Raw genomic sequence first — 26,379 nt, 5'->3', positions numbered from 1 at the left:
TTAGTTTATTAATTTAGAGCGATATAATCAATCCAACAACGTGATCCATGATGACGAGAATATAATTTTTTCAATCTAATAACTTCTACAAAACCGGTTAAAAATTAATAAAAAGGAAAACTTAATATTCTAGTGTTATTTGTGAGTCATTGAGGTTTTGGTTATATTGTATATACACAACAATTACATTTGGTTGGAAAACTATAGATGTTTTTGTTATAGATAAAGCTATTTTTCGATTAAGTCACGAAACCATCAGAAAGAATTAACGAAAAGCGATACATTTAAGAACAGCTGGTATGGGTACAGAAAACTATGTAGAGGAGCGAACAACGTTTCGACCTTTGGTCATTGTCAGGTTCACAAAGTAAGAGAGGTAACTGACATAGCTGACCACACGTTTGAAGGCAGTTGTGTAATTGTGTAGGAATGTATAGGGCGTGCTTAGAATATTTATTAATATAGGTATAAAGATGTTCCTTTGTATTAGTTTATTTTGGGCTTGAGTTGTACAAGTAAGGTTTTAATTTTGCGTTTATGTTTGTTTATTTAGTATTTGGGTGTTTTCTAACCAACTTTGCAGTTATTCGCAATGACGGTCGTGCAACTCCCTACTGAGACCGCTTGTTGGGCATTTCCTACCCCGTTTAGGACTTCTTTTTGGTATGGTCTTGAACTTTTGACTAACTAGTATTTAGGCTAATTTCAGAGTTAACATTTTCCCTATTAAAATGCGAAAAAGTTTTTCATTTTTCGAAGCTATACTCAAACCAGCGGTTGAGTCTAACAACGCAAAATGCATATTTATGTTCATTGGCCTTAAGATTTGGCCAGTAGTGTATTTTCTCTACAACTGGGTTTTCTCGTGACTACGGATTAAAGAGAGCGATATTCCAATTTCTTTAATATAACTGGTACTGTTTAAATTGCCACTTCATACTTCAAGATAAGCGCTTTCAGTAAGTACGTCACTATCAGCGACCTAATTAGTTAACTTTAAGTTAAAAAGTACTTCACATTCTTAGCGGATTTACTGAATTCTGCGTTTCATCATTTGCGTGAAATCCGTTTTGTCCCATCTTACGACGTTGTCGACAGTATATCCTGTTCAGGTCTCCCGCAATCTGTACTAGAGATATGCAAAAGAACCTGCTGACCATAAATTGAGACTTTCAACCACATGGCAACGATTTATCCGATTGGCAAATGACTGCCCTATAGCTTTCTACGCCTGGATACATCCAATTCTCTTTGTTGGAGTGGGTATTCTGGAATACGAAGTTTTGTTGTTTAAACTGTTAACGAAACATCTTTGAGTTTGCATGAAACCAAGTATATAACCACCCAATACTTCGTTTTTGTACGAAAACCAACTCGAGGATTTCTTTGGTAATTTAAAATCGCTAGTCAGTTATGATTTAAAAGGATCCAGGTTGTATTCGTTCTGAATATTTTTAAGTGCGAGTAAAGTGGAGTTTTTTTACGTGGTACCAAATGCAAAGAGCCCTAAAGCGTCTAAAACTAAATCCAAGCTTTCATAGAGCCACTGAGTTGTAACTCGATCGGAGATACTACGAAAGAATTTCTGGCGTGTAAGAACAGAGCAGCAAACAAAAAGGTATTTATCTCAACTTCCACGTTTTAGCAACAAGTCTAAGGCGAAAATAGATACATGAGTATATTTATTAACAATTACTTTTGAGAGTACGCCAACAAGTTACCAATCGTTCATTCACCTAAATACGATTCTTCGTCTGCAAACTAAGTGCGATAAGCAAGAGAACAAAACTCCTGCACAATAAGATTTTTTACATGTAAAACACATTTAACAGCGTATTTACGTTTTCACACTGAAGGAAATTTACTGTAATATTAGTGACGCATCTCCAATTGCTTCAAACTTTTTTGGAGGGGGCGTTCTATTTGTCACGTAACATACGTTTTTAACGGAACGTTATTTTGAATGCAAGTCCTATTAAAGTAAAACACGAAATCCGAAGTATGTTTGCACAACGAAAAGTATTTCTAGTTACGGTAACAGTTACTATAATTAGGGTTAACTTCGGAAACTAGTCGTCTAACTAGACATTTACTTCTCAGTGTAAAAATATGTGCTTTAATTTTTTGACGCGTCTACATATTTAAACTCAAGAGTTAACATTTTACACTTTACAAAAGGATTCTGAATCAAGATAAATTTCTGGAGGTAAATGAATGTTACGATATTAATTCATGTAGTTAGAGTTTAAATACATAAGAGATACTGGTATAATGGAGTTGCCTTGCAATCGATTAAGAATTCCCGGCTGTAATTAACCAACTTCTTTAACCATGTCATGATGGATGTAAAGTAAAAGTGGCATTAAAACTGAAATATTTTCCCTATTATTTTACCTCCTTTTGAGTTTTACCTCAAGTCCGTAAAGATAAGTTGGCCTTCCTGTCCATGATTACATAAAGATTACCTTTATCTTTTTATCAGTGGTTTCCGACATTTAAAGTGACATACCTGCCGGAATCATGGCGTATAAAGAACTTCGCCAGCTTGACCGTAACAACATTCATACCTTCGTATCAATATGTAATGATTAAAGCAGTAGTAACTATCGAACCTTAAGCCTGACTTCTCAAAGTTGTTTTTCTACGACTGAGTTTTGTTGATACTGATATTAACCAAACTTACGGTTTATCATAAAAACAAGAGTAAAAAATACAAATTTTTTTACCCTTTCTCAACCAATCTAACGTAAATTCCGTGGATAAAGTAAGGTTTGGTATAATTCCTTTGTTATAGTTTCTTAGCAATTAGTTAAGGTAAAAATTATTGTATTAAGTTATGGTTAACTTCTCAGAATATACAAATGTTCCTACGTCTGGCTGTACACTATGACATCATGGAAAATCTGAATTTTTTCTGTATCGAGTTTCAATAAATAGCTTTAAAACAAGTTTTCTTTAATGTCTGCTGATGATTCATAGCATATTAATGGAACTGGTATTCTAAAATTATATAAATTTCACCTCTATAAAACAAAACAGCCAAAAGGAAAAATATTCAGGAATATGTACTTATTTTAATAAGCTGGAGCTCCAGTTGTGAAACATTTAATAACTGTTTGTAAGCTACATCCAATAGTAAATGTTTCAATTACATCTGTAATGACTAGAAACTCACTTGAAGTAAAAATCTCAGGACAGCTGACACTGATATTAAACACTTACTAATAAAAAGCAGAAAAATGTTTTGACCTTCTCAGGTCATATTCAGATGAACCTGAAGAGGTTTAAATGTTCTCTGCTTTATTAGTAAAGTGATATGCATACCAGCAGTCTTAAGATATGTTTGTTATGTTAATAGTAGTGTTCAGCTTTTCAAATCTTATCCAGAATTCAATAACTAGACATTTTTAAAATATAAAATAGTTCTTTAGTACTTCCAATAGTATTTAAAGTTCTAGAATAAAAGATGAAAGAATTAATACATATGTATTGAGTACAGAAAACTACAAGTTACATAAAAGGTCATATCTACAGAATACATCAGTTACACCAAAACAAGATGGGTAAATTAAGTTTATTTCAAATACATGTAGCATATTTGTTTTAAATTGTTAGCAAAGCTGTATAACCAATCATGAGTGCCATTAGTTTCTGTTACAGTCCAGAATCATCCATTGCAGCTAATTCAAATGTTACCATTTTTAATGGTAAAACAAGTAAAACTATCATTCAGTTAAGCCGTTTCATGATTTAGTTATAAGAAGTTGCAAATTTAATAACATGATAATCCACAGTATTATAAAACAAATTGGACAGATGGCATAAAAATAAAGTTTATTATAGTAGGAGAGAAAGGAACAAGAAAAAAAACTTACATGTATGGTAGATATAATGATGAATTCCTTGAAAACAAAGGAAAATTGAGAAACCTCACTGATAATAAGCTACAGTTATTCTAGAATATTGCAAAGTTATGACACTTGTTAACATCAGCAAGAAATCCCTTCCTACACAAAGAAACTACCTTATGGGAAAGAACACATCGTCCAGTTTAAGACAGTAGTACCTAGTTCCTATGGACAGATGAATACAATTTAAATAGTTTTGTTCCAAACATACATCCCAGTTGAGTTAATTTAATGATCATAGAAATCCCTATATTAACAAAAGCATCTAAAAATTGTTGCCCACAAAGTATATCAATTCATTGTGCTATACCCTCTGGAAAGAAGCTGATAAGGCAGAATTTTATATTTCAAGATAACATCCATACACTTCCAAGAAATGTGAAGCTTGTATTAAAAGATATTTTGGGTACTAAACTGGTAATAGTTTATAATAAAATGAATTTGCAATAAATAGAAGTTTATATAGCAAGCCAAGAATTACTGTATAAAGATCTAGAAGTGAATCAAAATTTTTAAGAGTCCACTTTAATGTAAATACACAAGTAAAAAGAAAATTAGTGTAGACAATTTGAAAATGTATAGTACAAATACCACAATTAACGAAATATGTACAAGGCTTGGTACTGTAAAAGGAATGTTGACCATAGAAGTTTACTACTTAAAAGCACAAAATGTGGCAAATTTACAAAACACAAGTATACTGAACATAAAAATATTGATACAAAAGGATAAATGTGAATTGGTAAGTAAGGTCATGTTCACATGAAGATTAAATACTTCTGCAGTATTTCCTGAATATCCTGTAGGTTTTCCAAAATACGGAAAGTTTCCTGGTATCTACTTTCCATCAAAAATTGTTGATTTAACAAAGAGTAGAATGAAAAGCTAAGCAACATGGTTTAACTGAAACTCAAACAAGTTGTAGTTATCATTAGTTCACTATTCTTCCTGAGAATAAAGGGTTATGTTTAACAAGAAACATAAAAGAACAGGTGTCATCATGTAAACCAGATGTTCAACATGAATTAGCTTTGAAACTAGCCAATCATAATTTAGAGTTTTTGGTATCAGGTTTAGTTTGTTCCAAAAAGGTGTACTCTTGTGTTAAATGTTTTTATATTAAGATAAAATTCAAAATAAAAAGATAAAATGGCAAACAGGTGTTTAGAAACAGAATAGATGGAATAATAGGAAATCCCAATATAGAAAAGTTAAAGTATTAATGATAACTCCAAATTTAAATTAGCTGACAATTTGTTAAAGTTCATAGCATATGAACTTTGACCCTTCCACACTTGTGGATACAGTCATTAGAACTCAAGTAATAAACAGTTGTGTATTTTACTTTATGCAATTTTTCTAATTTAAACATTCTAGAATAGCTGTGGCTTGAGGTTTCCACTAGGTGAAGAGGACACTTAACTTGCACTGGACCATTATTTAACATTGCTATGACCACTATCCATTTTCTGATCAGATAAACTGTTCATACAATATTGTTTTGAAGAGGCATAGGAAAAAGAGCACTATGGAAACAAGATAATCTTGTGCCACACCTATTGTTCAAAAAAAAAAAGTGTTCCAAATTTAATAAGCATAGTCAGTTGATTAGGATGTTAACAACAGAGATAAAGTCGAGATGATGCGACTGGGTAACAAATGCCAAAATAGTGAATGGAATTATACTGAATTTTCAGTTAAAAAGTTAAGGAAGAGGATAGTTTCCACTAACTACAAAAGAAAATAGAAGTAAAAATGTATTCAAAAGCAATAGCTACTGTTATTGTCTATCTAAGGTGATAGTATAACTTAATGAATCTACATTAAAATTTAAAACATTACTTCCTTTGTTGAAACATAAGGTAATCTAGTCTACTGTTACTGCTCTCACACAAGTACAATTGATTAATGTATGTATTAAGTACACTTTCTGGCCAAGTGTACCAAAATGAACAAACCTTTATTTAAAACAAAATCAAAAATAAACTGTAGATTAAGCAAACTATGTACAAACAGAATTATGAAATACTGATTAGTTATACCATTACATAATATTACTGGGTAAAATAAGTTGTACTTATGTAAAAGAATTTTGAAAAAATTCCAGTGTGACCAGTTTAAAAAAACTTATGCTTTTGTAAATTTATTTAACTGTCAGAACAAGGCAAGAATACACCTGCTTTTAATGTGTAGAAGCAGAGGTAATTCTCAGTAGTCACAACAATCAATTATTTTAAACAGGGCAGGAGTAAATTAATCTAGACCTTTGACAGTCAGATTAGAGAGAAAATAGCCCGAAACTAAAACTAAGGTCAAGAGACGATTACAGCCACTAATTTGTACTTTAAAAACTTCAACCATTGTATGCAATTAGTATTTTATGCCTGCTTGAAACATTAAAGACTTCTCGTACTGAACGTTTTTAAATTAAACTAAAACACCTAGTTACCGAAAAGAGCATTTCTGAATTTAACTAAACGCAGTTTTATAGACTGTTTATATTACCGAAACTGAGAACGTGCATCCGAGTCTGCCATCTTACCATTCATCGCTACATTATCTTTGTTTCTGAACTAGTACTAACTTTAGATATTCTACAGAATTAAAGTTATACAACCAAAGTAATAAAGTGAAAGTATTAAACATTTCGCAAAATCTGGTACACTATATCGTAATATAGTCGAAAGAATTTAACCTTAGAATACACCAGTTACAAACAAAATGAAAGTATAACTGTCCTTCAAAGTTTAGTCGGAAAATACGAATATTCTGACAAACACATAGGGAAGGGGGTTGAAAAATCAAAACACATTTAAATTAATTACACAAAAATACTAACACAAATTTTGAAACAGTTCACGTGTATTTTCGTAATTATGAAGAAACATGTTGAAATACATTTTCATTCAATACAAGACTGGTCACAACAAACACGTATCCATAGAGGGAAAGGCAAGTTTACACAAACCATTAAGTGGAGAAGTTTAAACAGCATTCAAGTTTCCGATTCCGAGTTAATCTTTGTTACGAGATTAAATAGTAATCCATCTACGAAGACACCCACACTACTGTTAAATAACACATACAAGCTTTACAAATTCGCAACTCAAGATATTAATAGTTTAATAAATCAAAACAAGTGTTTAGACCTTCGCAGGGTTATATATTGCTAGAATATGTAATTTTATAAAAAGAATTATGAAGCCCTATATTACCAATAAACACCGTAAAACTAATCACTGCACTGGACTTACCTCCGACCTTGAGGAAAAGGAGCCTCCATTAACAACTGGGATCCCATGAAGTTGTACCCTAGCGGATATACAAGAAAACTTTTGATAAAATATGTAGGTAGGAAAACAGTGCACAATTCAAACAAGAAATTAACTTACCCGTTTCTACTGGGTAATGAGGTTGATTGTATCCGTTTTCCATTGTTTATTTTTGTATAAATCGCTTAAACAATTTTACAAGAATTGAGTACGAACTATTGAAACAGAAAAAAAAAAAACGATTACTCAGCTTGAGACAAACTAATAATATGGAAGTATATTGCACCATACATGTTAAACTATTTTGGGTTATTGAAAAACCTAACGTCGCCATGTCACTAAAGTAGATGGTGGGAATTTCATTGACCAATCAGGAAGAAGCCGGTTACTGCTATTACACGTTGATTGGTTCGAAACTACAACTGGTGGCAGAGAAACGGCGGGGAGTACAAAACTTATCTTCCTCGCTGCCTTGCTACATTCAACTTCAGACTATTTTACAGTTGTGATATAGACACAATGGTCATATGCCTGGATAAGAATTTTAATAATGAAGGCAAAAATCTTAATATGCGATACGTTTCTGAATAATGCGACTATTTATATTGTAACCAAGAAAACATTCAGGAGATTCATATTCGAAATAAAGTTCTTTCTAAATAGCTTTTCAGTTATGTCTGAAGATTTAATACCGTGAGGAAAAAAAAACAAACGCATTAACATTTTAAGAGGCAAACATCGTTATGCTAACCAATAAACGCAAAATGACCACGATAAGCAATTCAATAAGTTTGGCATTCTTTAAATTCACTATGACTCAAAACATTCCTTATATCTACGATTTTGATTTTAAACAACGTAACACCCAGTCATTCAACTAAGGTACGGGAAGACTTGAGTCCAATTAACCTTTCAAAAACTATCGCCGAACAGATACGCCATTTAAAATTAACGTCTTTTAGCATTGTTGTCCCACGTAGACGAAGATAAAGTGTTATTTTAATACAAAAATGACAAAACCAATAGTTAGCAGTCCATGCAAACGTACTTATCAATTGTACAACTGAATACATGATAAATACAGACTACATACAAATAAAGTTAACGCATACCAGACCAGCTGCGATATAAATGAGAAATTAATGAGTTTGCTACACTATGCACAAGTTTTCACAAATTCATAAATTACTGTATTTTCAGCCCCTCACTTTGGTGAAACCCACCGAATTGGTAAATGTTTAGACAATGTATATTTTAGTCATTTAACGACTAAGATTAGGCTTAACGGTAAACTCGAGAAAGAAAACAGTGGTTTTAAATTGAACAAGTCTAGAGGTACTCTTGGAAGTAGTAGTTGACGATTTAATTACAAGCCTGTAAAAACACTTCTCACATTGATTTAAGCTTTACCAAAAACTTCGATTTCATTCAAAACGGTGGGAAGTTTAAATTTAGTTAATTGAAGGTGACTAATTTTGTACGCTAATATAGTAGCTTCATTCACGTAAATATCATGAAATTGCAAAGAACTAAAGGTTAGTAAAAGAATGAACCAAGTTATAATTCCTATATTCTTGATGATGCTTAACTATACTAACTTTGTCCTTTCTGTACTACTTTCAGTTCAGTTCAAGGTGAACTTTAAAAGGAAAGAAATAAAAATTCAACCCTTTTATTTCATCGTAATTATTTTTTCTATTATTTTAGTTATGCAAGGATTATCTTCCATTCCAATTAATTAGAAAATTCATTACAAAAGTTACTAGCTAGGAGGTTATATTAAGAATGGAACAAGGAAACTCAACAATGAATTTGTTTTGTTTTATGGAAAAAGTTTCCTGTGAGAAACTTAATTTAACCTTAAAAATCTAGATGGAAACAGAAGTTAAGATTATGTTAGTAGGAGTAGAAACTGGTATCAAATTAGAAAACATTAAAATCAAAATAAATGCTCAATGCTATCTAAGAATAAAATTTTTGCAATGCTCATTGATACAAACTAGTGCAAGTGCTGTTTTTATCGATTATGTTCACCCTTTCAGATAAGGGGATTTATTTGTTTGAGGTATAGCATTAGTTGCTCATGCTAGCTGCTTCTGTTCCTAATTTGAAACAGCCATTCAGGAAGGGATCTGGCTGGCAAGACTCATTGCTAACATTGGATATTCCTTACCACCAAGAAACATACCATATTAATAACATAACCTTAACTTTGCTACACCTCAAACTTGTTTAGCTCTAGATACACATTAACTAAGAATTGCATCGTAATAGCTAGTACATTTGTTGGTGCAACTGCAAGCAATAATATGGATACAATTCACAGAAGTGTGCCCATTGGTTGTGACCAGTCACAGCCAAGCCTTTTTCACCATGTTTACCTTGGAATTAAAAGAACTGTTGGTTTAACACACACAATGCTTAATTGTTACTAACTAAAAAGTAGCTAGTGTTTGTTAGGATAAGATTACTTCTAAAAATTAAAGAGCAACATTTGCTTAGACTGTTGAATAAGCAAGTTAAATGCTTGAAGTGGCAAAACAAAGTAATAATAGTAACAATTTGCAGTCAGTCCAATGGACTGATCCCACACAGATTTCATTAATAATCCATTTCTGAACTTCCTTATCAACTTGAAAGCTTTTATGCAATGTTCATGTTTTATGAAAATCTTTCCAATTCTGGCAGTTAAAAAAAAAAAATTACAATTACTTTTTAGCAATTAATATTTATTATCAAACTTCAATTTTAATCTAAACAATTCATTCAAGTATTACAAGTTTTCCTCCAAATGTTGAAGTGCATTTTTGTATGATTAGTCAGTGTAAAAATATTTGTTCTTTCACAAATCTTTTATATACAAGATAAATTATTGTCAGTAAAAGAGCAAATCAATTTTAATACAACAGTATTATCTTTAAGAGTCAGAATAGCTAAAAATAGGAAAATGTGCAAATAACCAACCAAAGCCCACCAATGTATCAGATTTAATGCCTAACTTTAATCATTAGATTAACACTGAACCTAACCTTCAGAAATGCCCTTCATGTGTTATATAATATTAAATTAAGGAATTTGTAGGAAGCATGCAGTCATGGGAAAAATTAGTTGTGATTAATAAGAACTTGGATTTTTTATTTGAGTATTGGTTAACACTTAACTTGTTCAGAAAAACTTCAGTTTAGGTTTTAAATTAACATTTTGTCAGTATAGCTTCTTTAGGAGGAAGGATCAGAATTTCTGAAAAGAAAAATAGGTGTACAAGTGGAAAGAAAACTGGTTAAGACATCTGTTTTATAAACCCCACTGGCTGCTACGTCAGCTTTGAGTCACATTATCCAAATACTGTTAAGAAAGGCTTTGTGTCACAATTCCAACATTCATATGCTATCAACACTTATAATAAGAAAAGAGTTGGATCAGTAAGAGACACTTCAGAGAAATGAATATCCAAGAAGTTTCACTGAATGGAAACAGGATATGCTAATCAACAGGCACAGCTCCAAGATAAAATCAGTAACAATTGTCACTTCCATGCACACATCTATAAGAAAAGAAAATCCAAACAAGACAACATCAGGAATACATTAAGTAATAAAAAACACTAAAGAACACTCAATGCAAGACCAATGACATGAGGAACAAAAAAACTATATACAACATTCCATGCAGTTGTGGTAGATAATACAATGAATAAACAGGTCACATTGTCAGATCAGAAGAGCATACGAAGGCAACCATTCAGGGAGAAACTGATATGTTCAACATGCATTATATTTTTCATCAGATGAACCAACATGGGACAAAAGTAACTATCAGCAACACAGACATTGGAGAACGAGGATTGAGAAAATGGCACAGCATTGATTACTAATGCCATCAGTAAGCCAAGTGTAAACATAAGCCCAATATAGCTCCTACTATGAGGAAATCGGGACATACTAGTTCAAAATAGATACTTTCAAAACATTTCAAAAGTGCCTTCCTTATAGCCAAGTGGTTAAAGAAGATAATTTTGGATCATGGGCTGAAATCTTGTTAATTACAAAAATTTGACAAAATGGTTAACAAAACATTTATTCTTTGCATAGCACATGGTTTAGAAAATCTATTAACTTCATTCTAACCATTTGTTTTTCTAGAAATAGTATTATATTCATAGGGGGAGTACTATGTAATACTGCATAGTGGGCAAGAATGCAAATTACAATCCCTTAAGTATAGCAAATGATGTCTAGATGTTACAACCTTCCATGTTAAGAGTATGACCAGTCACTATAGACAACTTCAATACTTTCTAGTGAAACATGTTTAAACACAAGATCAATAGAATTGATTGATGGGAGAATTTTTTAAAAGAAAAGGCTGATGAAATTAATAAGGCTATGGTAAGGCTACAATCCAGTGTTCAAAAAGTAGGTACAAACAATGTCCATTGTGTTGATGTTTGCTTTAATTTTGTATTACAATGTTAATTTCTGTTTAACATCATTTTAACTTCATAATCCTCCAGTTAAAGGACAGATAATTCTTTGCAGAAATCATTTTAACCTCAAAAACATGGCTTTTTCAATGTCAGTTTTTCTGCATATTAAATATAATTTACTATAAACAATTAAATAAATAAACAATCGTAAATGAAGTTCACTCTAGTCAAGTGCATCATACTGCAGCATGTTTAGTATCAAGTAAGAGTTACCTTACATGATACTACATCTTTCAAATGTAGTTAGTTATTCTGTAAATCTGATAAACTTTACCAAGAATAAAAATTTCATTGCAATAACAGTATTGCAACTCAAATCAACTTAACACTACACCTTAGTTTAATTACAGTAGCTAAACTTGGAAGAAACAATGTGGTTGGTTGGGTGTTTGAATTAGAGTTTTATGGCACAAAGCAGCTAGGCTATCTGTGCCAAACGTCCAGTAAAAAAAGGTAAAAGTAAATTACTAAAATTCATAAAAAGGAAGTTGAGGTAAAACAAAACAAAGTTAAAAAATAAATAGCATAAAACCTGTGTGTACATCTAGTCTACAACATCAAGAGAAACCACAGTAATTCAATTTGTAAAGGACTTTCTGTAGCACGACTAATAATCATAACTCATCAGGAAGCCTAACAGGTAAGTACAAAAATCACCATCAGTCACCTGAAGATGGCCTTTCCAGTCCTGGTTTCAAGTTACTTAATGTTACAGCCAATTTCAAATTGAACTAGATGAACTGTAATTTTCAAAAGGAAGCCACATTAAAAAGCTGTAAAGTATACATTAAAAAAAAACTTAAATGGCATTAAAATATTAATTGTCTTTAAAAAAACTAAAAACATTACTGAGGTAGACACTGTCACCATCACCAATAACACTGTCTAATGTTATGGACAAACCTTGGGACAGAACATGCTTCAAATGGTGCCGTTGTTGTGAATCGTAACGATGACAAAGTAAGATGTGGCTTATTGAGATCTGAGTGTTACACAAACTACACACTAGTGTATCAGTTCCAGATAAAACAAAACAAAGTTAAAAACTGACCAATGTGTGGTCTTGTTAGAACAACTTCCTCTTTCTGATCCTTATGGAAGCAAGGCAGCCAAAGTCTAATGAAGGGTTTTACTTGGAAAAGCTTGTTTTCACGTTGCTCACTCCAATTCGATTGTCAAGGAGCCAAGACTTAAATACAGGACTATAGTCCATGTATGGAACAGGCAAAGTAGTGATAATGCCAGAGCAGACAGACTTAGCTGCAATGTCACTGAACTCATTCATGCACACACCAACATGGCCTGGTATCCAGAAAAAGTGGATAGAAGTAGATATTAAAGAGAAATGGGCCATTTGATTTTGAATATTAGCAGAAACATGCTCAAACTGCACAATTTATACTGGCTTGCTTCTGTGTGATCTTGGGCAAGAGAAATGGCAAATATTTCAGCAGTGAACACAGAAGCTGTAGAGGGTATTCTGCACACAACCACCAAACCACAACAAACCATGGCAAAGCCCACAGTCACCTGATGTCAAACTATCTGTATAAATAGGAATGGAGGGATAGTTCAAAAGATGTTCAGCAAATAGCAGACAGTATTTCCAATCAGGAATGTCTACTTTTCTCAGATGACTTAAAGATAGGTCACAATTGGGAACTGTAAAAAGCCTTGGTGGGATGGACTGACCAGTGGATACAGCAATGTTATCCAAGGACAGACCCAATTCATCCAACTGCACCTGGATACAAAGGCCAAAAGGAGCAATGGCAGACTGTCTGGTCTGAAGAAGCATGGCCCATTAAGGAAGGAAAACAACCCCAGGTGAGATGCTTTGGTAAGGAACAAAGTTTTGAAGTATATAGTAAAGACAATTGCAAACAGCAGAGGTGCAAAGAAAGTTCATGAGACTATGTATAAGCTATGAACTAGGGAATTGCAGAAAACCCCAGTGCAGAGCCAAAGTCCTTGATGATGAATAGGGTCTAGCATCTTTAAAGCCAATGGTCTGGCAGAGCCACAGACCAGTGATCCCTAGTCAAGTTTTGATCAAATAAGAACACAATATATCTTCAGCATAGAATGTCAATACATTCCCCAAGTGGTGGAAGAGAGAATGGAGGATGTTCAGTGCTCTTGTACATTTGACCCACAGCTGCTTGATGTGTAACATAAAAAGGTCAGCTTACAGTCAAAGATAAGCCCCAAGAAATTGTCTCAGACCACAGGCAGCACAACTTCACCTATACAGAAGTAAGGATCAGGGTAAATACCACATTGGCAGCAAAAGTGCATGCAAACAGTTTTAGAGAGAAAGTAAAGCCATTTACTGTGGCCCACTTCAGTAAATTGAGGGCAGTCTGTAGGTGCTGCTCAAGCTCAAGATACTTCATGTTTGACAACTGACATGAGATGTGAAAGTTGTTGACAGACCCTGTTTGCAACAGTGAGGGAGTTTTTCAGAACACAGCCCTGAGGGACTCCAAGTTCCTGTAGAAAAGAACAGAAAAGTGTCGAACCCACACAAACTCGGAATCTCCTGTCCATTAAGTCTCTTCAGGCAAAAGGTAGAGAGAATAAACAGTGATGATATGACCCAAGGAAATATGGGTGGCTACAGCCTCCATGGGGGAGTCGAATGGCAAAGACAGTGTGGGCACATGCTGATCAACCAACAGTGCCACTCCATGCACTCGTCCATCACACAGCCTGTCATTTATGTACAAAGAAAACTGCTGAAAGGTGACTGTATCAGCAGGTTTCAGAAATGTTTCATGTAAGGAAAGACAAACAGGATGGTAAAAAGTGTTTTGATGCTACCCAAATTAGAACATAAACCTCAACAGTTCCATTGTATCAGGGTGGCCATTGTTATTAATGTGTAAGCAAATTGAGGGGGGGGGAACCCTTCTGTTTAAGACCACATCTTTTTTCCTTACTTTCCTTATTTGAGGAAGGTCTATCAACCCCCATGGATCCTGCCCTGGGTCAATTGGGCAGGTCTTTGCTGTTGGAAGGTGATTTCAGAGACTGAGGATGTGAACAAATGATTGTTTTGCATCTTTAGGTGAGAGATGAAGATGGATCCAAGGAAATGCCTGTACCTGGAACCAAAGGATGTGGATCTTGGGGTTTGGTGGAATGTATAAGGGACATATAGGGGTAGAAGTTGATTCAACTAACTGTAGAGGTCAAAAGACTTGATTTGTTTGGAGAACAATTCTTTAGGAGGCACAGTGATCCATCTGCACTCCCATAGTAGCTGTGGAACAAAGTGTAGCAGCATACATCTCAGTTAAGGTGGTGGACAGCAATTTGAGCCTCAGGATACATAATGTTGTGAATTGTGTTTAAATGCTGCACCTGTTTTTTCCAACCATTTAGGGCAAAAACAAAAGTAGGATGGGTGAGAGCCATTGCAATTGATGCAATGAAGGTCCATTTCACACAAGCATCATGATCCTTGCCAGTGCAACAAGCACACAAAGGAACCATGACATGATGTTTTGAAGTGACCAAACCATTGACACTGGAAACAGAGGGTTTGGAATGTATGGCTGTACCCTGCAGTTAAGATAATCAGCCTTGATAGTGGCAAATGGACATGGTGACGTAAATGTAAGAACGAGGACAATGGTCAGTGCCATAATTCCATCTTTGCGAGTGGAGATGCACCTTATTGCAGAAATTCCTTGGGTGGAGAAACCAGTGAGAATCTCCAACACTGGGATGTTCTTCAAATCCCTCTCAACAATAACTCATAATGAATTCAAAGTAGCATGAGGTGTAATCTCAATAGGTATATCCTCAATTGCCTTTTAATGCAACAGGAGTTCACTTTGATGAGATGTGGATGTTTCCACCAATATGTCACCAGATTGAAGTTTTTACTGACTTTGGAGAGCCAGCAAGTCCCTTGTGAATGAAAGAGGGAGACATTTGCCCTAAAGGTTTGTCTGAAAGTGAGTACAATAAAAGAAATAGGTACAACAGGTGGTACAGATGGTGAGGATTGCTGCTCAGAACCTTCAAGACGTGGTTGTTTACCTATAGATTTTCTTCACTATTTTAAATTTTTAATTGGAGTATCCATAATAAAGGGAAATTTTGGTGTCCACAAGGGGATGCACTACAATGTCAAACAAGGACAGTGCAACAATGCCAGGGTTTTGTGAGCACTATGCTCAAACACTAGCACCTGTTGAACATCCAACACTGGTACTTTGTTGACCCTAGCCTGAGTCGACCAGCCAATTGACCTAGGGGGGCACTCCAAGGCTGCCCATCTACAGGAATGCAAGGCCAAAGTGGTGTATTAGGGTTGGACCCCTCAACCACCAGGATCCTCTCCTCTCCTTCACTCATTACCATGCACAGCAAAACACATGGGATATTTAGATCCCAGAGGAAGTAAACTGAAAGAACAGAACCTTCCTTGGGAGGTCCCCTCACCACATACAGGAATCCACACCAAGGGAAAAACAATGTGAAAGACAGATAAGAATACATATAAAAATTTAAACTAGCTCAGATCTGATGAAACTAGAATAGATGGCAGCTGCCTGTTGTGGAGACAAGTATAGAGGACAACATTTCTAAATTTCTTCCACCTTTAAAAATGTCATCCTCTACACTTGTTTCCATAACAGGCAGCTGCCATCTAAAGTTATCACGAATACTCTGCCTAAACAAATGTATCAATGAGTAGCTAAGATCGTTTAATGAAGATCTTACAAAATCATAGCACTCATTGCTTTCTATTAAAAGCTGTACATTATTTTGAAAGTAAGAGCTAGAGACAGTTCTTTAAGGTGGATTAACCCATACAAGAAAGATTAAATTACAAGTAATTTTAGTTAACTTTCTGTAATTCTACTTAATTTCAATTTGAGGGTGGGCTAGTGGAGATCTACTGAGTAATAGAATCAAATACAGTATACCTATATCCTATACTTAATGTTAGTGGCATAAATAAAGAAATCTCATTATTCTAATCCTGCTTAAAAGAATTAGAGGCACTACAGTATCAGGATTCCCTATCATTTTAATAGCTTTGTACACCATTTTATCCTCAACAGCTAATTATACAATTAGCTAACTTATTATTGAAGATTTAGAACACTACAATCAGGGGTTCAATTCAGTGGACTAATAGCTTGACATGTCTGCTATAGGAAAACACTGACTTCCACCATTTCATAAAGATATTGTCTTGTACAATAATAATTTCACCTGCAGAATAATGTTGCTCAGCTTAACTCACTTTAAATATTAGATGGAAATTAACAAACAAGATGCACTTATTCTTTACAGTTTCTTTTGCATGTTTTATTATGGTTGAAGCACAATTATATTTAATATAAGGTCAGTCATGGTACAAACTTGTTGGGGATAAAAGTTATCATGAATGTGCTTTTCCACTGTACAAAATGCAACTTGAGCAGCACTTAATGGATAAGCTTCCACATTCTGAAAATTATACTATAAATGTTTGGATGTAAAATTTGCAGTATTCTATTTCTTGTTGAAGGAAAACCTTTAATGAGCAGCATAGATTTACTTAAAACAAACTAAATGCTAATGTAACAAGTTGTCTTTCAAAGATATTGAATATTTTACATAAAGTCCCCACTTAAATTTTGTAGAGCCATTTAATTAGAATATAATTGTTCATCTACAAATTATGCTTTGCATTTTACTACAAGAAATGCTTTTATGTTCTGGATTTTATATATATAAAAGAGTACTTATTAATTTATAAAAGTTTCTAGAAAGTTTTCCAGGTTGTTACACAGAACTGAAAGGGTTGAATATATTATACTAAGTTTTGAATATCCAAATACAGCAAGTTACTTAAGTGAAAGTTGCAAGTTCATTGGTAACAGATGCCTAATTTATTGCTTTTAGCAAGAGAATGTGAAATGAAAAGCAATTTTTAACAAACATTCAGATAAAGTTACATTCAAGACAAGGATATCCTTGATACTGCATGTCATTGGAAAATAAAGGAATAAATAACTTTATAAAACCTGGACCAAATCTGAAACAGTGGCAAGAGAATGCAAAAAACCATCCACAAGAACCATGCAATACAAGCAAGAATTTCCATCTGGGAAAGTGACACAAATCACTTCTAAAACACTTAGGGGAAAAAAAAAAAAAATCACTTGTATAAGTAATACTTAAATTCAGAGATGAGAGCACAGTAACAAATGGTGACTACACGATCAGTGCTTTTTCTCTGTTTTTGGTAAGCCAATTAGGCTTTTCTTTCCTGTTACCCTCTGTTAAAAGAACATGTCTATCTTTAAAAGCAATTTAATATAAAGACATCTAAATTCAGTCCTAATTTGCAAATGATAATTCTTGTGGCTTCACAACATCCGAGAAGTTACTGACCAAATTTTTCATACCTCAGAATATGGAAAAACAAATCAATTTCCCCAAACGCTCTTATGTCAACTCTTGCAACCATATCCTCAGGCACATTATTGGTTACAACATTAAATAGCATGTGGTTGGCCCTAACCATTCAGTAGAGAGCACTATAACAAATAATTGAGAAGTCTACCTAACCACAAGTCCTTACAATTAGTTTCCCCATAAATACTATTTAAATTAACATTGATTACTATACAAAATTAACAGTATTGTCTTATTAGGAGGCCTACAATGATCACCAAGACTTCATTATCCCTTTGGTTGCAACTCAGATCTTTTGACTAGCATTTTCTTTCAATGGGTGGTTCATTTATGGAAAAGGTACCCCTCTCATAACAAGGAAAAATTCCTCAAGCTGACCAGTTTTGTTACAAGATATAGCAGCTAAGTTTTCCATGTAGCAATCTTTAAAAATATAAAAATTCAAAGTAAAGATAAAACCTAACCCTTACAAGATTTATTTTAAAACCTTAAAACAGTTTAGCAAAGAGTTAGCAAAAGCTTTATTAGTCATTTGTAAGTCCAAGTACTGGATAAATTCCAAGTGTTTAAAATAAAAAATATCTAAATCCACAGGCCAATTATTTTGAATTATGTAAAAAAGTATTGTAATGTTTTGTTAGAGGCAACATTGAAAAATAAGTGTAGTATTTAATTAGCAATTCTTAACATGACTTTGCTAAATTTTGCTTTAGGAATTTTAGTATTTGGCATTTTTAATGCATTAAAATGTTCGAAGCATGTGGAATTTAAACTAAATTATAGAACTGCATCTCCTCTCTCCCTAAACTATAACACTAATAGAGAAAACTAAATATGATTTATCTTAGGAACTTTCATTTAACAATGACAAGAAGTGTAATGAAGTTCCAGAGCTGATAATGTCATATGTCAGATGGTTGAACAACAAGTTCATCTGTTATTAGCCTAGATTTTTGTTGTTTTTTTTAGTCTATCCATTTCAAAGTTAAATATGTACTTAAACCTACGGAAATATAACCTATTTTAACAAACATAACCAGTTTGTTCGTCATCTATATTTCAGAAATGTCACCGTAAAGGTAACCATTTATTTCATTGTAGTATTCATACCTCATTGAATGAATTTAGAAAAACCTTTCAAAAAGGGATTCGCCCCCCCAAAGTACTACATAGGAAGTTACTTGTTCAATGAGTCATATGTGACTCACTGCACCAAAATAAGTTTTTTTAAATAAACAAATAACTCCAGTTTCTCAGCACAAAATTAAAAAGTTGTCTAGTGAAAGCTGTGTTATTGTTGTGAGAAGACTTAATTATTGTATTATAAATGAAATGGTTGTTGCTCATTGTTGTTATTTCTCCAAGTCTCAAAATCTTGAAAACACAAAGTGTGAACCTTGAGTCATGGAATTTGTTTATGGAGACATGCAATACATGGTAAAAGTTTTAGTTACATACATAGATACTGACATACATATAACGTCCATTATAGTAAGACAAGTTTCTGAATATAAACTTAACCCATGTGAGCACGTTAAACATTGATTTAAATTTAACTACTTTGTTGGAACATGCCAAAGTTAATAACACCATTTTCTGAAGTGTTAAACATTCTAGCTTATACTATTTTGCATACAAAACATCCATTTTAAGATGCTATGAACCAAATGCAAAAATTAAGCAACATATTACACTAGGCTTAACCAAAAACCTAAACCACAGAATAAGTATTTATAAATTAGTGAGTAAACTATTATTAAAACGATTAATGGTACACTTGCTCACTTATCACCTGTTTGTTTTTATTTAAAAGAACTTAATTTAGTGGATATTTTATCGAATAATTACACAATACTAGAACTCTCCTACACGATACAAGAGCAGTATAATCAAAACTAATAGTAGTAGTACTGGTGTATATGCTAATTTATTTCTTGTGCTAAAATATAACCTAACGTTTCTAACATTAGTAACGTAAAACTCGTAAGTGTAATGTAAAGCTAATTCTTCGATGGAAGCCACAATGATTTCTGGCCAATATTATATATCCAGACCTATTTTTGAATCACTCAAATTAATCTACTACAGTAATTTAAAAAATATGTAATGAAATAAAAATAATTGCGTACGAATTCGGAAATATAGTCACCTCAGTTGTATATACTACGATCGGTACACCCAAATACCAATTTAACTAATTCCCGCCTTATCCACCCCCTACAATACATATCACAAGTGAAAATTGAGGCATTCCGAGCAATACTCTGTAGCATTATTTGAAAAGTGCAACCAAATTTGTATATATGCGATATTACCGAAATGGATATTTTCAGATAATTCTTTTTTACATTTATTCGCGGTTATCCATTCACTGTTTCCAATATTTACTTACGATAAGAATAAAGCGGGAAATTCCTTACAAGGTATATACTTAATTTTTTCCTCCTTTTACTATTTTAAGTATATTTGTATTTATTATGGTTACTATATTTCTGCATCTGAAGTAATTAAATGTCTTGTTTCAATATTTTTTGTTTGCTACAGTCTAAATTAGGAGAAATAGACAAGTTACACTACCACACTATACTTAAGACTGCAGCGTTATCTGTTGTGGGCAAACCAAGACTTTACGTAAGCATATATCAGAAATATTCATGAGGATCGTAACAGTCTTTGTTCATAATATGCACAAACAATCAGTTTTCCCCAATTTATTGAAAATTTGTTGGAGATTGAACGAATTAAATCAAATATAATTTTACATTCGTTATTGTGTAACATGAGTTATTAAAATTATACTGAGCAATATGGTAAAATTATACTGAGCAATATGGGCTGCTTAATTCAAATTTAATCATAGCAGCTATGGTATGTGTGTGTGTGTGTGTGTGTGTGTGTGTGTAAGCAAATCCACCTCGGGCTCTCTGCGGAGTCCACCGAGGGGAATCGAACCCCTGATTTTAGCGTTTTAAACCCCAAAGATATACCGTTGTACTAGCGGGGAACAGCGATAATGTACATTTTCAAAATTTTGATTTAAATACTTTGTTAGAGAGATGTTCGTAATCAAGATGTTTATTAAAATATCTACCTTAAGTAAGGACATAGCTTATAATAGATACAAACAAGTTAATGTGCATTCTCTTACGCACTTATTAGGCAAGTTGTGTTTGTTTATCGACAAAAACTAAACTAAACAGGCAAAAATTTCTTGAAACGAGATTCTTTAACTCAGGCTACAACTTGAGAGAAAATTGATATGGGTGCAGTAGACGTCATAGAAAAAGTTAATTGTTATGTGAACTGAACTTCGTATATTAAGACACTTCAAAAAGAACCCGCCAAACGAAAAATCACGTTGTAATATAGTTAAGAAAATCATTAAAACGTTGTAAATTACGTAGCCTCAATTATTATGAACACTAACAGCAACTCTGCATCAGAAAAACAAACAAACCCTGTCGCTGAGCGAAGTTGTTGAAAGCATTATTTGTTACAAATGTGATTTTTTCAGTTCTCGCAATCTTTTCACACAGACTACATTTTAATACAGTTTAACTAAACTTCTTGGTTCTAATAGAATGGCGAAGGAAATAGAAATCAACTTGCAAGGAAAACTATTTAAGAATGCAGTTTAATTTGGTTTTGAAACACCCTCAGCATGCTTCTACTCTAGTGAAACTTTCCTTCAAGTATTTTCACATTATTAAATTACGAAAGTTTCCTTTGGAGTTATGCTGCATTTGATATACAATAGTATGCTAATACGTATAACGCTGGTCAACATTAATATTAAATTTATCAACGTTATACACAGTTTACTGCCGACTAGTTCTGCATCAACTTGATATATAATTATATGCTTTGTTTCTTAAAAAAAGGCGAAATCCCACAGTAGCTACGGAAATTAACTGGGGTATTAACAGTAATACCATAAGTACATATATAAATACGTTATTAGAAATCCTATAAATCAATAGAATCAACCTCAAGCAAGTTTAAAATACAAGTAAGATGAATACTTAAAAATAGTTTAGTACATATTTCCATGCAAATGGAATCACTATTATAAAACACGAAAAGTAAACTAAATCCAATGTTTTACGCATCAAGTTCACAAACTACAATTTAGTACAAGTTATAAAATATTTACATTTAAGCTCGGGCAAGATCTGAAACTAATGGTATCCTGTAAAATAACTTGCAATAAGTTATTCCGAATCAAACTAACGTTTAATTAAAGTCCTAAATATTTATGGTATGCAGCCTCTGAACTAATGAAGATAGCGATAAGGTTTATACAATTTGAACATCCTCTCTTTGGCCTATAGTAACAATACAGTTTGGGACATAGACAGTTTACAGTATGATATCGTGCCATTATGTATTAATATGCCTCATTTTGTACGTTACGTGTAAAACTTTAGTAGTACTACATAAAACTTCCAAACTTAACCACGTTATTTGATACTTAGTATACATTTTTGTAGGAGTCGCTTTTGATGATTTACTCAGAAGTTGAAGACAACTTCTTATAAGATAAACGTAATTAAGCGATATAACACAGAAGTACAAATTCCAAGTCATGCTATCGGATTAGACAAAAAATTCAATTGCTACTGTTGCACCGTAAGTAAGAATATATTACAGTAATGTTACTACAGTCTTTAAAAATTAAATAGTCTTCTATACTTTACTTTAAAACTTCCTTCATAACTTAAGAAACTCACCTAAAGTTTAATATACGTGGTGAGCTATAATGCAACAGAAATAATATTAACTATATTTGGGCACAATTGAAGCACATCTATGAAAACAACCTAATAGCCTCACTCAACCATCTACCTTATGAGTTTTTAAACAACTTGATCAAATTCTCGTTCGTTGTGGCGTCAATTGACTGTGGTATATCTGAGCATGCTCAATGCGAAGCCAATCATGAAAAAACAGGCGATTACATTTCTTGCATGTGCGTAGTAAAGAACGAAAGATTTATCTTATCTGTAATATTATTCAATGAAAGTAAGCCATTCCATCAGTGCAGTGATTTTATAATTTATTAATTTTTAAATCACTACTTTTTAGGCAAATTATTTTAATAAAACTAGAAATAGTTTTAAAAAGTCAACAACATTCTCCCACCCCTAAACATTTCATCAGTTTTAGGAAATGTTCACAAAAATATTTTCGAGAAATGCGTATATAATATTTTTACTTATGTTTATTAAACATGCATACAATGTTATGTTTGGTAATTTCATAATGAGTTGAATAATTACAAAGGGAGGATTCCTCTAAGTAAACCAACGAAGCGTAATAAACAGCTTTGCAAAATAAATATTGAAACGTAAACATAGTTATCTCTTTTAGAAATAAATAGTTTCACTAAAATTTGAGAAACTTTTGAGCTTCAAATAATATGTGCTTAATCGAAACAAGCCGTTTTTCTGTCATTGAATTATATCTAACACATACTAACTGATGTTATTTTAACATTTAAACAATAGAAAGCACAGATAGATAGAAAATACGATACGTTTGTACGCCATGCTAGAGTATGTTTTTCTTAAGAGCAAAGCCACATCAGGTTATCTGCTGAGCCCACTGAGGGGAACCGACTCCCCCCATGTTAGAGGAGGACCATATATTGGCTTCCATACTAAAGCATTCTTCAGGTCGAAGACAAAATTATTAGCTGTGTAGTGTTATTTTATTTTTTGGTTAACGTGGTCATGTGATATGGCACATTTCTTCACATCGTTCAGGGTAAGACCCAAGTATGGACCAGAAATGTTCTGAGTAACTTGTAATGAAACACTTACACTTAAGGTCTTTTTATCGTGACTGCCGAAAATATGATACAGAAAACAATAAATAATCCTCTCCAAAACTGAAATATTTATACTGTTAGCTTAAATGTTTTATTTCCATGAAAATCCTGCTTTCTTTTCCATTTTCGTCTCAAAGAAACTACCAGAACCTGAAGATAGTTTTAACATACAAAACATGTCATATCACTTACCATTTAGGTTTTCCACTTTGTTATATTTTAGAGGTTTATCTAATTGTTTGTTGGTTTGTTTTGGAATTTCGCACAAAGCTACTCGAGGGCTATCTGTGCTAGCCGTCCTTAATTTAGCAGTGTAAGACTAGAGGGAAGGCAGCTAGTCATCACCACCCACCGCCAACTCTTGGGCTACTCTTTTATCAACGAACAGTGTGATTGACCGTCACATTATAACGCCTCCACGGCTGGGAGGGCGAGCATGTTTGGCGCGACCGGGATGCGAACCCGTGACCCTCAGATTACGAGTCGCACGCCTTAACACGCTTGACCATGCCGGGCCCAAGGTTTATCTAAAAACAATAGACAGTGACCTCATGTTCCAAGCATAACCTAAGGAACAAAGAAATACAACAGAAGTTTGTCCTGCTTGATCTGATTATGCTATAATCACGAAGAACGAAGCTATAGAGCTGTTACTTTTGTACTTGTTTATAGGTATAAGAAGACGTATCTGGAGACGTGTTATTTGATGGCATCGTTCACTGTGCGTGGTTCAGTGACAGAAGTGTTTGAAGATAGCTGACGCCAAATCTTAGACGATTATGTACTTGATTCTATCCAGGATTGGGATGAAGTTACATCTGTAACTGGATATAGCCATAACAGAGGTGAATCACAATTACATCTTGCAAATGTAATTTCATTTGCAAATGAACTACATCATCTGCACAAAAAGACATATTATTGAATGGTGGCATTAAACCATAAATATATTCTCTTCAGTAAGTTTGATAAAAACCTGTCAAGTAAGAACAAAAAGCATAACATGGTAGTCACAGCAGGGGCTTTTCAACACTGGTTTTAAACTTTTACCAAGACAATAAATGTTGATTTTCTGACATCGCACAAGTTAAAAGAGAGGAGAAGAAGACAGTGAAGTAATTTCCACTAATATGCAATTTAAGGTTATAGTGTTTCACAAAACTCAAAATAAAGCCCCATCCATGCCTATGAGTTGTCACATGCAACAACATTGTTTACCAGTGAGTAATCAGGAATCATCGTAACCCGTTACCATAACTACATTGTTACCACAATAGGAGGATTCCCATTAAATGATGTTCTAAACAAGATGGACGGAAAGTCTGTGGAATAATGGGTTGGTAAGATACTGAAAGATTTGTTTATATTCTGTCTTGACACAGGAAAGACAACAAGTTCATTTTTAGCCAATTACCAAGGAACGGTAGAAAAACAGAAACCAAACAACAGTTGCTGCAACTAATTGTTAAAACTGATCTGACAGGATACATCATATTACTTTGGTTCCAATGGGTGTGGTGCTCAGTCCAGCTTATTTAGAACTGTGTTTGGCTTGATACATGACTCTGGAAGCACATGGAATGAAGTTAAGATTTTAGTAATGAGTTTATAGAATTTTGTTTATCCTCACAGTGTATCATGCAATGTAGTCACAACTCCTCAACTCCAGACAGTTAAGGGTGACTTAATTTTGACACAAACTGGTTTTTACTCGTGGAAACTTATGCAGTAACATAAATATATATGATATTTTCTCAAGCCAGCTATAAGGCCAAATTTCTCTCGCCTCAACTGTAAAAGCAGATTTTATAGAATGACAGTTGAAAAATGACTTTATGTGATGTTAGCTTCGATATCCTGTGGCGTGACCAAGACTCATCACTTCTGGGCCAGACCAGTCTGTATCTGGTGATCGTGTGTGTGGTGATAGTTTGCACTGGAGTCAGTCCTCTTTCTTGTTATACAGAACCCAGGCCTCAGTCCATCATATTTTGACGATACATATGATTATCAAAATATTAATTCTGTATAATTTAGCTTTGATTTTATTCATTTATAAGGGTTTTTATTGCAAATTGGATTGCTGTTAAAGGGTATTCTCTTGTTGTTGTTTATTGTGTATGATTATAATTCACAATTAAAGGGACTTTATTTTGCTCCTTTCATATTATTATGTAATACAATATTTTGTATTTTAAGATGTAGTCAAATAATGTTATTACCATTTCTTTAAATCTAGTTCTTTGTTTAAGAGTTTTTATTGTTTTTCTCGATACGGCTTGTAACTTTTCATAATAACAAGAAGATAACGTATTTCTTAAACATGCCACAAGTTTAGCATTTATTGATTTTAAACTTAAATTATTGGCCTCAGGACCAGCCTAAAAGGAGAATAAAGGTCATACATGAACATATACGGTGTTTCTTCCCCTTTTTATTATGCAGTTTTGACATAAA

General features: G+C 33.4%; 1 protein-coding gene across 3 annotated transcripts in view; it reads right to left on the bottom strand.

Moving 5' to 3' along the window:
* Positions 1–22,986, bottom strand: part of LOC143234281 (insulin-like growth factor 2 mRNA-binding protein 1) — a 106,744-nt gene extending 83,758 nt beyond the window's left edge. The window contains exons 1-2 of one of the 3 annotated variants that reach the window (XM_076471522.1): positions 22,823–22,986; positions 7,163–7,220 (exon numbers count right to left, since the gene is read on the bottom strand). In XM_076471522.1, the coding sequence (XP_076327637.1) occupies positions 7,163–7,209 (47 nt within the window). In that variant the 5' untranslated portion in view covers positions 7,210–7,220; positions 22,823–22,986. Of the gene's footprint in view, positions 1–7,162; positions 7,221–20,221; positions 20,333–22,822 lie in introns of those variants that run through there. The other 2 variants (XM_076471523.1, XM_076471524.1) reach the window with 2 other exon arrangements.
* Between the last annotated feature and the right edge of the window lie 3,393 nt (positions 22,987–26,379).

This window comes from Tachypleus tridentatus, chromosome 12 (assembly GCF_004210375.1).
Source record: "Tachypleus tridentatus isolate NWPU-2018 chromosome 12, ASM421037v1, whole genome shotgun sequence".
Classification (NCBI taxonomy): domain Eukaryota; kingdom Metazoa; phylum Arthropoda; class Merostomata; order Xiphosura; family Limulidae; genus Tachypleus; species Tachypleus tridentatus.
Note: the sequence above shows the minus strand (reverse complement) of the source record. Positions and strands in the feature narration are given on the sequence as shown.